The sequence below is a fragment of the Canis aureus genome, chromosome 24 (genome assembly GCF_053574225.1).
Source record: "Canis aureus isolate CA01 chromosome 24, VMU_Caureus_v.1.0, whole genome shotgun sequence".
Taxonomy (NCBI): Eukaryota; Metazoa; Chordata; class Mammalia; order Carnivora; family Canidae; genus Canis; species Canis aureus.
The window spans coordinates 45178460-45190507 of NC_135634.1; the positions used below are offsets into that span (position 1 = coordinate 45178460).

The following is a 12048-nucleotide window of genomic DNA, read 5'->3' on the forward strand; positions in this document are numbered from 1 at the left end:
GGTTAGCTCCAAGGGGGGCACAAGGGAGTGGGGATGAGACTGGGTGGCAGGAGGGCATCTCCAGGCTGAGACCGAAGAGCCCAAGAGGGCCAGCCTGCAGCTAGTCTGGGAAAGGGCCGGTGGCCCCTGGCCCCTGCTGATTGTCCCCACTGCAGGCTCGTGGAGGAGTTCATGCTCCTGGCCAACATGGCAGTGGCCCACAAGACACACCGCACCTTCCCTGAGCGTGCCCTGCTGCGCCGGCACCCCCCACCCCAGACCAAGATGCTCAACGACCTCATGGAATTCTGTGACCAGATGGGGCTGCCCATGGACTTCAGCTCTGCCGGGGCCCTCAATGTGAGTGTGGGGAGTGCAGGGGAGGGGGAGGCCCTGAGGGGAGGCCTCTAAGTCACAGAGGCCCAGGCCATGGGCCATGCTCCCCACCAGGACCAGGCCAAGGGAAGCCACTCAATGCTCATCTGTGGGCAGGGATCCCATGGCCAGGGATGGGCTGGGCTTGGGCCCAGAAACTTTCAGTAGGGGGCTGAGATGACTGGAAGCCAGAGAATGTTTTATATGGTAAGTGGTGTCAAGTGCTCCCTGCCTGGAACTAAGCCCTATGGGGCTCAGGCCTTAGCTTTGATCCCATGGAAGGGAGGCTGTTCCCATCTGTGCTTTTAAGCCTGGGGTGGGCAGAGAGATGCCTTAGGTCAGACAACTGGAAACCAGTGTCTCTATCCATGTCTCGTACGTGGAAGGACTGACCTCAGAGCCACGGCCCAGTGTGGGACACGGACTGGAGCTGCTGGCCCCTGCGCTCCACCATGGCCATCTGAGCAGGGTTGAGCCCCTTCTTCCCCAGGTCTCAGATGGTCAGAGGGTGACAGGGGCCCCAGAGGTCCCCAAGCTTGACTTCATATCACATGGGCTTGCTTCTAGAAAAGTCTGACCGAAACATTTGGAGATGACAAGTACTCACTGGCCCGGAAGGAGGTGCTCACCAACATGTGCTCTCGGCCCATGCAGGTAAGGAGGGGCCAAGCCCCCAACCTCCCCCTTCTCCCAGGGGAGTCCGTGATCACCACACACAGAGGACCTAAGGGGAGGAGTGGGGAGGACAGCCCCACGTGTTACCTCCGACAGGTGAGCCCTGGGCTCCTGAGACTTGCCTCCCTCACCTGCCCAAGGATGGCTTCCAGGGGCCGTTAAAGGGCCCTATTTGAGCCCTGCTGCCCCCTCACCGCCCGGCCTCTGGGGCTCCGTCTCCTCGCTGAAGGCAGGGAAGGGGCATACACCAAGCCTTCGATGCTCAGGCCCCGCAGACCAGACCGGCTTGGCGAAGGAATGGGGGCTGGTCAGCACTCAGTTGAGTGGACACCCCGGAGGGGAGAGATTGTCCCCCACAGCAGCCTATCCAGAGGAGAAGGCGCAGCCCCCACTGTGCCCTCTGGACCCCAGGCAGAGAAGTCTCCCTCTGGCAGCTGGGAGAAGAGGAGTCGGGCCGTGGGCCTGTGTCCGCACACAGTGTGATGGGCTGGCAGCCTGGGAGGCAGACAGTGAACCTGCTCCTAGCAGCATGTCTCAGCCCTCTGAGCCTGAGCTTTGGCCCCTGCAGGCTTAAGCATCTTGGGAAGGAGCCACCCCACCCGTCTGTCGGGTCAGCAGGAGCTGCAGACGCTAATGGGGCAGCTCTGGGCCCCGTTCTGGCCAGGGGACAGTGACAAACCATTTTTCAGGGGCTCAGTCACTCTGCAGATTCAATCTGTTCACGAGAACCAGGTCACCTCAGCTGGCCACAGCTGATTTATTTCCCAACAGTCATATATTCTGCCCAGAATGGAGTCATCAGGGCCCTTTGGGGTCTGGCCACTTTTACCCTGTCCCCAGTCACAAGTGCCTGCCCCCACACACACCTTTAAAGCACACCACACAGAGGAAGGTGTGCCTGTGGCCAAGAGACTCGAGGTCACTCTGTCCCCTAGCTACTTGGAGATGCAGTAGCCTCTGGTCCCAGAACTGCCTGTTGACTGCCATGCAGGGCCACTTGGACCCCCGTTCACTGCCCCCAGCCTCTGGAAGGCATCCACCTCCAAGGTCAAACTAGCCCTGGAGCTCTGTGGAAAGGATCCTTCCTCTTCTGTGTCAACCAGAGCCTGAAGGAGTGGACTTCTGGCCTTTCCTGCCAGTGAGTGACCTTCAAGGCTGGCCTTTGTGTGGGAAACTGATGGCAAGGGGTTCCAGAGTGCCGGCGGTGCCTCCTGAGAACCGGGACAGGGACAGGGAACAAGGCAGCAGCAGCAGCAGCATGAACACCAGAGTCCTGAGTAAGCTGCTGAAATAGGAAAGCCCCTCTCCCCCACCCTGCCCACCCTGCCCAGAGATACCTTCCCAGACAGGTTGGGACCAGGGCCTCTGGGTTCCTCAGCCCAGCCCATCTGGGGAAGTGGCCCCGCCGCTGAGAATGACGCCCAGACATGGCTTGGAGTGGCGGCTGCTCCCACCTCCCCCCGTGACTTGCCCCCGATGTAAACCAGGCCCCAGCAGGAACTGGAAGGGCGGTGGACTCGGGGAGCTGAGCGGCTCATTGCCAGCTGTGCCCTGGATTCCACAGTAACTGGAGCTGGCTGTCCATTTGGCTGAGCACACGAGCGGGTGGGTGTGAGCAGAGAGCAAGGGAGCAAGCGAGTGAACGCACAAGGGTGTGACCTTGGCCCTCGATCAGGAACCTGTTCACTTGCTCCTTGCAGCATTCTTGATTCCCTGCCCTGAGAGCTTGGGGACCACAGGACAAGCAGCTGCAGGGACTGTGGCTGAGCCCCCCCAGACAGCCCGAACCATGGTGGCCCGGAGCCATTTGTTGGGCCCCTCGAGAAATTTGGCCTCTCTTAGTGACCCAGGTCATCACTCCTCCGCTGCAGGAGGGCCTCTTAGACTCGGACCTCTGAGTCTTGGTGCCAGGACAGCTTGTCAGGGACAAGGAGGGCTGAGGCTGGCGGCTGGCAAACCTCCCCCTTCCTTGGCTGGCACGGGGTTGCCTCTGGGGGGCCCAGAGGTGCTGGGGTGCCAGCACAGCTTCCGCAGGACAGGGATCAGAGCCGGAGGGCGTGAGGTCGGTCACAACCAAAGATTCGGCCTGGGCCCCAGAGGAAGAGCCCGGTGCCCACTGCCCATTTCACTATAGGCGGGTAACAGTTATCCCAGGCCTTCCGTCCTACTTGCCATTCTGGTCGTGTGGTGGTGGCAGGCTCCGTGTCCAGGCAGAGCCACCCCAGCTTCTGCTTGTGCCTCCACAGCTGGTCTGCAGCCCCTTGCCCGGCCCGGCCCTGGCCTCCTCTCCTCCCATTCTGGAGTAGCTGCCCCATCCCCACCCCGTGGAGCAGACCGAACCGCTCCCTTCTTATTGCTGGCGGTGCAGCAGCAGCTCGTCCTCCCCAGCTGCCATCAGACTTTGGCACCTGGCCGGCTGGCTGCGAGGGCTGGGGTGGCCCATCCTACAGGGCTCTGAGGGAGGAAGCAGTCTAGCATGTTGAGGTTCCCAGCACCCTCTGGTCCCCCCAGAGGCGAGGTGGGCCCTTTGCAGTGCTCTCCGGCCTGTTCTCCGTGCCATCACCACGAGGGGTCTGCACAACCCAGGGCAAGGCCCACTTCTGTCCTCAGCGGGAGAGGGGCATGGACACCCCGTGGCTCTGCACAGCCCCACGGCAGCCCCATGGATCCCCTTAGAGAGAATGGCCCCTGGCGTCCTGCAGCCTGGCAGGTCAGTCCACTCCAGAACAGCCCGTCACGAGGCCCTGAGTGTGACAGCCTGGCAGCGCAAACCCAGCCCTGACCCAGCCTGGCCAGGTTGTAAGACTCCGTCCTCTGTCCCCGCAGATGGCACTGTACTTCTGCTCGGGGGTGCTGCAGGACCAGGCACAGTTCCGGCACTACGCCCTCAACGTGCCGCTCTACACCCACTTCACCTCTCCCATCCGCCGTTTCGCTGACGTCCTGGTGCACCGCCTCCTGGCCGCCGCGCTTGGTAAGAGGCAGCGCACAGGAGGGTAACACCGACCTGTGCCCACCTAAGGGCCGCCCAGCCCCAGAGCGGGTACCTAGCAGCCAGAGGCCACACTGCATGGCTGTAGAGGCCCCAAGAGGTAGCCAGGGAGCAGCAGGGGAGCTGGGGCCCAGAAACACTCCCCCTGTGAGTCTGCTAGGCATCAGCCCCAGGAGAGCTCACTCAAAGTCCTGTACAAAAGCCGGGGCTCAAGGCGGCCCTAACAGTGGCTGCCCACCTTCCCAGCCCTCGGAGCCGGGCCCCAGGAGGCTCTGGCTCTGCATGGGCGCCCAGGCCCCACCTTGCCTGGCAGGGAGCACTGTGCTGCCTGTCACCCAGCCATGGCTGGCATACAGACAGCACCCTGCCAGCAGCCCCACCAGCACCCTCTTCCCAGGCTACAGGGAGCTGCCAGACATGGAGCCCGACACCCTGCAAAAGCAGGCTGACCACTGCAATGACCGCCGCATGGCGTCCAAGCGCGTCCAGGAGCTCAGCACCGGCCTCTTCTTTGCCATCCTGGTTAAGGTGAGGCCACCAGCCCGGTGCCCCCTCCCCTTCCTCCACCCCACGTCCCCTCCCGGGCACCTGCTCACAAGGAGCTCTTAAGGAGCTCAGGGGCCTTCGGCAGCTGGGCTGGGCCCGGGGGTGATGCCACATCCCCATGCCCCGTGGCCAAGCCTTGGCTGGAGCCCTGCCTTGCAGGAAAGTGGCCCCCTGGAGTCAGAAGCCATGGTGCTCGGCGTCCTGAACCAAGCCTTCGATGTGCTGGTGCTGCGCTACGGGGTGCAGAAGCGTATCTACTGTAACGTGAGTACCCACAGGCCCCCCCGGGCCAGGGTCAGGGACCTGCGGGCGGGCAAAGGCCAACTCTGGGTGCTGAAGTGCATCTACTGTGATGCGATTACCGGGGACCTTGTGGCTTCGGGGCAAAGGCCCCCCTCCCCTCACAGACATCGGGCTGTGTCCACTGCACACTCTGTTTTCACCTGCATGTGCCCCATCCCTCTGCTGAGGTCTCCTCCATATTTGCCTGGCATGTGGGGGAGCCTGGCCCAGGGACAGCCCTTGGCAGACACACAGGCATGGAGGATGGCAGCACGGGCCAGGGTCCTTGCTGTCCTCGCCGGCACTGGAGAATACAAGCCTTGGGGGTGACACCGGCCATGTGGTGGCAGAGGGTATGCGGTCCCAGACCTTGCTTCCTGCCACCACCCAGCTCCAAGCCCACCTGATGGGCCATGCTGGGACCACTGGCCACACCTGCCTGAGGTGAGGGATCCAGGCCAAGGGTCAGGCTTGAGGGAACGGGCCCCTCCCTACCCAGTGCCGGACGGTAAAGTATGCAAGTTTTGGGGGATGATTTTAGAGGAAAGTGCAGAAAGGAAAGATCAGGGAGGATGGTCCTTGGCCACTCTGGAAACTGTGTCCCCTGAAGAGAAGGAAAAGACCAGCCCTTGCCTCGGGTCTTGCCCTGTGTGGCTATTTATTTGGGGTTCTTTCCAAGGGTACATGGTGCCTATGCTAATGCCATCTGAAGGACCTATTTCAGATGACCTTGTGGTTAGCAGGTCAGCACCTGGCCCCTGACCCTGGCTTTGGATTCCCTGACATCCAGAACACTTGGGGGAATGCAGAGCCCCCACCCAGAGTGGACCGAGCATGGCATTAAGGCAGTGGGGTAAAGCAGGAGAGACAGACTGGGGTCCAGCTGGAATCCGTCAGGGCTCTAGTCCTGAAATTCTGAGCAGGACAGAAGTTCAGGTCTAGGTCTGCAGACAACCCAGCCCTCAGCCTGTGCTAGCAAACCCCGTGCCCGCAGGGGTCAGCCCCCCTCTACCCTTAGCTGCCTGGTCCACCTTGTCCCTGATGAGCCCCTGCCCCTTAGCACTTGGTCACCCTCGGGTGCTGCCTCAACGGAGGACGGCCTGGCAAGGCCTCCCTGCAGCCGGCCAGAGACAAGAGGCAAGGGTGGGATGGTCCCTAATTAGAGGTCAGCAGCCAGCTGCTGGGTGTGGGCACAGGCGGTGGTGGGGGACGCGGCCTCCAAGCAGGGGGTTGGGGGTGGGCTGCAGGGTCAAAGGTTAGGAGGTGGCATCCAGAGCTTACAACCTGAGATACAGACGTGTGTCCCCCCAGGCACTGCCCCTGCGGTCCCACCACTTCCAGAGGGTGGGTAAGAAGCCGGAGCTCACACTTGTCTGGGAGCCTGAGGACATGGAGCAGGAGCCAGTGCGGCAGGTCAGAAGCCGGGGGTGGGGCAGCTTTTCCAGAGTACCACTGTGTGCCTGTCCACCCCAGTTCTTCGTGAGCCCTCCTCCTGCCTCCTGGGGCGCAGTTGCCACGCCTCCCCTGCTGTCCCTCCTGCCCCCTACCCAGTGTATGCCCCAGCATTTAGGTTCCCCTGTGGGATTTCAGATTCCACATGAGGAGACCAGCACAGCTCTCCCCCATCACCTCCTTTGGGCCAGAGCTTTCCTGTACTGCCTTCCCTGCCCTGGGGACACCCACTGTGGGAGGAACGGTGGGCGGTGGGGGGCACTGCCTATCCCTCTAAAGCAGGGTTTTAACTTTTGGGGTCCTTTTAAGAATCTAAGGAAAACTGTGGATCCTCCTACCCAAGATCTTGTATCTAATGGTGTTCACCTATGGCATGCTCTGAAGGCCAGCCCCACACCCCAGTTCCTTGCTCCCTGACCCCGGGCACTCACAGCACCAGACAGCGCACACTGCGGTGACTGGCCCATTTTACTTCTCACCGGAGCCCCAGGGCCTCAGCTCCCGAGCAGGCGCAGCTGACGACAGGCAAACAGGGCAAGTGGTCCCAGGGCCCAGCTAGGGTGGGTGGCAGGGCTGGGCAGGACTGGCCCCTCACGGCCCACTCGTGTCACCATGCCGGGCTCTGCTCTGCTGCAGGTTGTCACCATCTTCAGCCTGGTGGAGGTGGTACTGCAGGCGGAGACCACGGCCCTCAAGTACAGCGCCATCCTGAAGCGGCCGGGCACCGAGGGCCTCCTGGGCCTACAGCACCACGAGGAACGTGCTGACAGTGGCCAGCTGGACTGAAGCCCCCCGGCCAGCCACACCCACCCCCACACCCACCCCACCCACTGGCTTTTAGGGATAGGACCTTTTGACACCAAAGGGGATTTTTAATTTGGTTTTTAACAACTCAGGGTTTTGTTTTTATTTCTTCATTCTATTTTATTTTTGCAGCTCAGTTTTTAAATAGACTGGAGAGGAGAGAGTGGGGCTGGATGGAAGGCTGAGGCCTGGCCAGTGCTTGACCGGAACGGGACAGGACCCGGTCCTCCTGGGAGGCCAGCCCCACTTCAGCCAGGCCGCCCACTGCCTTCCCCTGCCCAGGAAACCGGGGGATTTTCAGCAAATCAGTGTCATGGAATAAAATCAAGTGTGAATTACTGTTTGGCGTGTGGGGCACCACTGGGAGGCCAGGGCAGCAGGGTGCCCCAGGACCCAGGACGAGGGACCCGGCTCAGGCTCCAACCCCTCACAGCTGAGCTGGGGTCACCACCCTCCGGAACCTCTCTGTCAGTTCCAGGATGATTCACAGAGCTGGCCACATGTCAGATTGAGGCCGGTGCCTCATTCTGGCTGATTAGAAACATAATTAGTATGCAAGACAGCAAGCTCACCCATCGCCCTCCTCAAGTGACTGTGTCTGCCCCCACTGCACCATTTCTTGCCTGCCTGCTAGCCTCAGGAGGGGGGCCATGGGTCCTGTGACTCTCCCTCCCCCAGGTCCTGGGCCGGGGCTCTGAGTAGCCCTGTCCACACCCCGTGGTTCAAGCTGGTACCTTCGCACCTCCAGTGCCAGCCTTCGCACCTCCACTGGCAGCCCTGAGGGAGCAGAGGGGCAGAGGGGACCTAGGCCTGCAGAGAAGAGGAGGGCCCTCAAACTGGCCTTCCCAACCAAGGTGCCTGGGGGCCCTGGCCTGGTCTAGTCACCCGCCCTGCATCATCCTGAGCACCCACCGATTGCACCATCCTGGGGACCGGGACCAAGATGGAAGGCCGCTGGGTCGTGCCTTCTCCCCAGCTGGCCTGACCACAGCCTGCACTCCTTCCCCTCCTAACTAGGGAGCCACAGGTCAAACTGTGGGTGAAACTAGGGTGAAAACCATGGTGACCCCGGCCTTGGGTCCACCGTGCTATTTCCTTAGGCGTCAGCACTAACGAGCCCATTGGATCTGGTTGCAATGAATTCTCTTCAAAGAAAAATCCAATACGGTACCTTGTAGGAGGGCCTCTCGGAGACCAGAGGACCGATGGTGTGGCTGCCTTTGTCCACCACCGACAGGCCAGGGCTCGTCCTCTGCCGGGCCCCAGCTGGGTGTGGGAGGGGAATGGAGGACGCGCCACCGTCCTGCCTTCAGCTACTTTCTCCTCCTCCAGCGCCTCAGCCAGCCTTCCAATGTCCGTCTCACCACCCTCAGGATGTCCCTGAGGCCACCACCCCCACACCCCCCGTTCCGTCCCCACAGCCTCCTCCTGCAACCAAGGATCTGAAGGGAAGAAGAGGTGAGAGGGTCTGGTGGTTTGATATTTGGATGAGATTTCTGGGTGTTTCCTGTCCTAGGCAGCCCAACAGAGCCCAAGGGCAAGACATCCCAACCCTGACTCCGTCCCCTCAACTTCCCACCCTCTGAGGAGGAGCAGCCCTGTCCTGTCCTGGTGCTGTCCCCTGACAGCCTCCCTCAGAGCCTGGGAGCTGAGGGCAGAGCAGGGGCCCCTGGGGAGTGACACCTGTCAGGGAGGCCACATGTCAGAGCACCTGGGCTCCCTCTTGAGCAGCATGGACTCAGCCCGGACCCCTGTCCTTACTGCCCCAGCGCCCCCTGAGCCCTGGTGAGGCATAGCCAGCTCGGTCAGCAAGGACTTGCTTGGATGGCAGAGGTGGGTCTCGCCCTGATGCACCCTAGAGCCATGGGGGCCATGGCAACCCCAGCCCACCCCTGCATCATCAGAAACTGCACCCAGAGAGGAGGCAGGCTTCTGGCCAAGGAGACAGCAAGCCTGCCCAGCCAGGACCAGGAATCAGGCACCTGCCCTCCACTGCACCCCGCCACCGGTAGGCCCAAAGGAGGCGGCCCAGCACTCTCCCCAAGGTAGCCGGGTCCGTCTTCATCCCCTGTCCCAGCACACCTGGCTTTGACGGAGGTCCCCTGAGGGAGCCAGCCCCTCCTGTGTCCCCACGTGATGGAGCTATGACAAAAGGAAGACGAGACACAAAACCTCATCATAAAGGAAGACATCCCTCCGGCCGCTCCAGAGCCGCTGCACACCGGTACAGACAAGCCCAGGGCCCAGAGCGGGGCTCTGCCTTCCTCAAGGGGCCACCGCGGATCACCACGGCAGAGGGAACCGTAGATGCAAACGACGTCACGGCACGACGAGGCTCTAGCTTAGCTCCAGGGCTAGAGAGTGTATTCCCAGCCCTGAAGGGACAGTGGCCAGAAGATGATGCACCGGCCCCTCGGGGGTGAAGGGACTGAGGCTCCAAGGTACTTGCCTCACCACGAGGTCGCCAGGATCAGAGAGTGCCGAGAGCTCACGCAAGAAGATGCTGGAACAGTAGATCGCGTGGACCCTGAGCTGGCCAGAGAACTCACGGTTTCTAACCAGGGCTGCTCCTTCACTCCTTTGTTTAACAGGGGGAGCCCGTGATGCTCTGTGCTGTCCAGAGGGGGAGTGGTGATGGCGGGAAGGTGAAGGCCCAGAGGGAGGTGGCGCGGGGCAGAGCCCAGGGGGCAGCCTGATGGCTCTGTGCAGGCCGGGCCCTGAGGCCCGGGGCTGTGTGGGCCGCAGAGGGGGCGGGAAGCCAGAGCACAGGTGCGGAGGGAGCCAGGAGAGCCGGGGGCTGGCGTGAGGAGGACTTTCCTTGCTGGGGCAGAACAGATGAGGGTGCAGGCCATCGTCCCCAGGCTTCATGCTGAGGACAGGCCCCGAGGGGCCTCAGGACAGAGACTGGGCAGGGGTGGAGGGTCTGGGTGCAGCAACAGGAGTGGGCGGGGGCCTGGGCATCCTAGGTCCTGAAGCGCAGGGGAGAGTGGGGCTCTGGGCGGGGGGGGGTCCTCAGCACACAGCCCAGGTTAAAAGCCTGGGAAGGCTCAGGACTGAAAATCTGGAATCAGGAAGATGAGAAAGAGGTGGAAAGAGGAGCCCGAGAAGGGTCCTGAGGCCCCAGGGGGACTCCTGTCTTTTGATTTCAAAGGAGAGAAACCCAGTATGAAGTGGCTCTGGGAGGAAGGGAGCTGGCAGGAAGGCCGGAGAGAATACCGGAGGGTGAGAAGGCCGCCTTGGGGGGCAGGGAGGCACCAGGCCTCCGGGTCACCGGGGGTGGCCCTGTGCCCCTTCTGCTTCATTTCCTCCTGGTGCAGGTCACTTCCTCCATGGTGACCTTCTGGAAGCGTGTATCTTCTGTATCTTGCAGCCCACCCTCCTGGAGAGAGACTGACAGCCTCTCCCCGCTGCAGTCAGAGAGACCCCAGGAAAGAATGGGGCGGCTGCCCAGCCCTGGCCCATCAGGGAGCAGAATGGAAGCTCTTGGGGTCCCTGGCAGTTGGGAGGGATGGACAAGAGGACGGGGAGCAGGTCCCAGGAGGCGAGGCCACCACTGCGGCCGCTGCGAGCACAGGGCACTGACGGGCCACACGGCAGGAAGCAGGAGTCCAGGTTGGAGGGGCCGTGACAATCCAGGTGAGATGAAGGCCTGAGAGGGAACAGATCCAAGATGTTGGGACAGAGCAGGCGCGGGCAGGTGCTGGAGTCCCCGGCAAGGGTGGGCCCCCGACAGAGGCGGCGGGGGGAGCGCCCCGGGGTGGGGGGTGCAAAGGACAGAGCAGAGGAGGGCTGGGGACAGCAAGGCCAGAGTCAGACTCCTGGGGACAAGAGAGCCTCAGATGCTGCCGCTGGGAGGTGAGAGCACGAGGCGCGGCGTGCGGAGGGTTGGGACTGCACGGGGCGAGCAGCCGTCTGCATGAGGCCGAGGCCGAGAAACAGCCCAAGTGCCGGCAGCCGGGGAAGGGATGGTACATACGCACGGTGACACGACCCTGCCGGTGTGGCAACACGGGTGAAGCTGGGGGACGTCCTGCCAGGTGAAGGGAGCCCGGTGGGAGACAGCGCATGTGCTCGCTCGTGGCCGGGCCCTCCAGTGATCGGACTCATGAAAGCAGCGGAGAGAGCTGGTCTCCAGGCCAGGGCAGGGAGCAAGGTGGGGACATGTACACAGCTTCAGTTGTAAGATGGACACGTTCTGGGGACTCTCGTGTACAGTGGCCGTGGAGTTAACAATACCGTGTCGTGGACTTGAAAGCCGCCAAGCGGGTAGCTCTTGAGTGTTCTCGCCACAAAAAGAAAACGGTCACCCTGAGGTGATAGATATGTTAACCCGCTTGATTGTGGTGATCATTTCGCCATATGTACATATGTCAGCACATCAAGTTGTACTTCCCGGGTATGTACAATTCCTATTTGTCAATTATACCTCAGCGAAGCTGCTAAATAAACAGATAAATACAAACCGAGTCTGTGCACCTTCCCCTTAAACCTGGACAGGCTCGATGGCTGCTAATATGCAGAAATGTGGCAGGAGTGACACCGCCAGGGTCGAGGCCCAGGCCTCCAGCTGGCAGCTTCCACTCCCCGTCTCTTGGAACCCAGCGGCCTCGTTGTGAGGAAGCTCAAGCAGCTCTGTGGAGAAGCCCTCAGGGGAACGAGCCAGTTTATCTTGGAAGTGGCTCCCCCAGGCCCCCTCCGGCCACAGCCACGGAAGCCCCATAGATCAGACACAAACTGTCCCCTCCAAGCCCTGCCTAGACTGCAGATTTGTGATCAGGTAAACGTGTAAGGTAGTTTGGGGATGGTTCGTTATACACACACCGCTCCAGACCCCGAGAACAGAAGAGCCATAGACTGTGTCAGCAGATAGAGCTCACGATAGAGAAGTGAAGAAGTGAGAAATATCAACATAGAGAAGTGGTTGCCTCGGATGTGGGAAAATG

The 12048-nt window shown here is 61.6% G+C and overlaps 1 protein-coding gene across 12 annotated transcripts in view; it reads left to right on the forward strand.

The window, feature by feature from the left end:
• The window catches only part of DIS3L2 (DIS3 like 3'-5' exoribonuclease 2), a 346721-nt gene extending 335154 nt beyond the window's left edge, over positions 1-11567 (forward strand). For 7 of the 12 annotated variants that reach the window (XM_077869231.1, XM_077869238.1, XM_077869232.1 and 4 more), the window contains 7 exons: positions 156-339; positions 922-1008; positions 3856-4003; positions 4419-4549; positions 4727-4831; positions 6161-6262; positions 6938-11567. In XM_077869231.1, coding sequence (XP_077725357.1) covers positions 156-339; positions 922-1008; positions 3856-4003; positions 4419-4549; positions 4727-4831; positions 6161-6262; positions 6938-7087 — 907 coding nt within the window. In that variant the 3' untranslated portion in view covers positions 7088-11567. The other 5 variants (XR_013363376.1, XR_013363377.1, XM_077869235.1 and 2 more) reach the window with 5 other exon arrangements.
• The last annotated feature ends 481 nt before the right edge of the window (positions 11568-12048 follow it).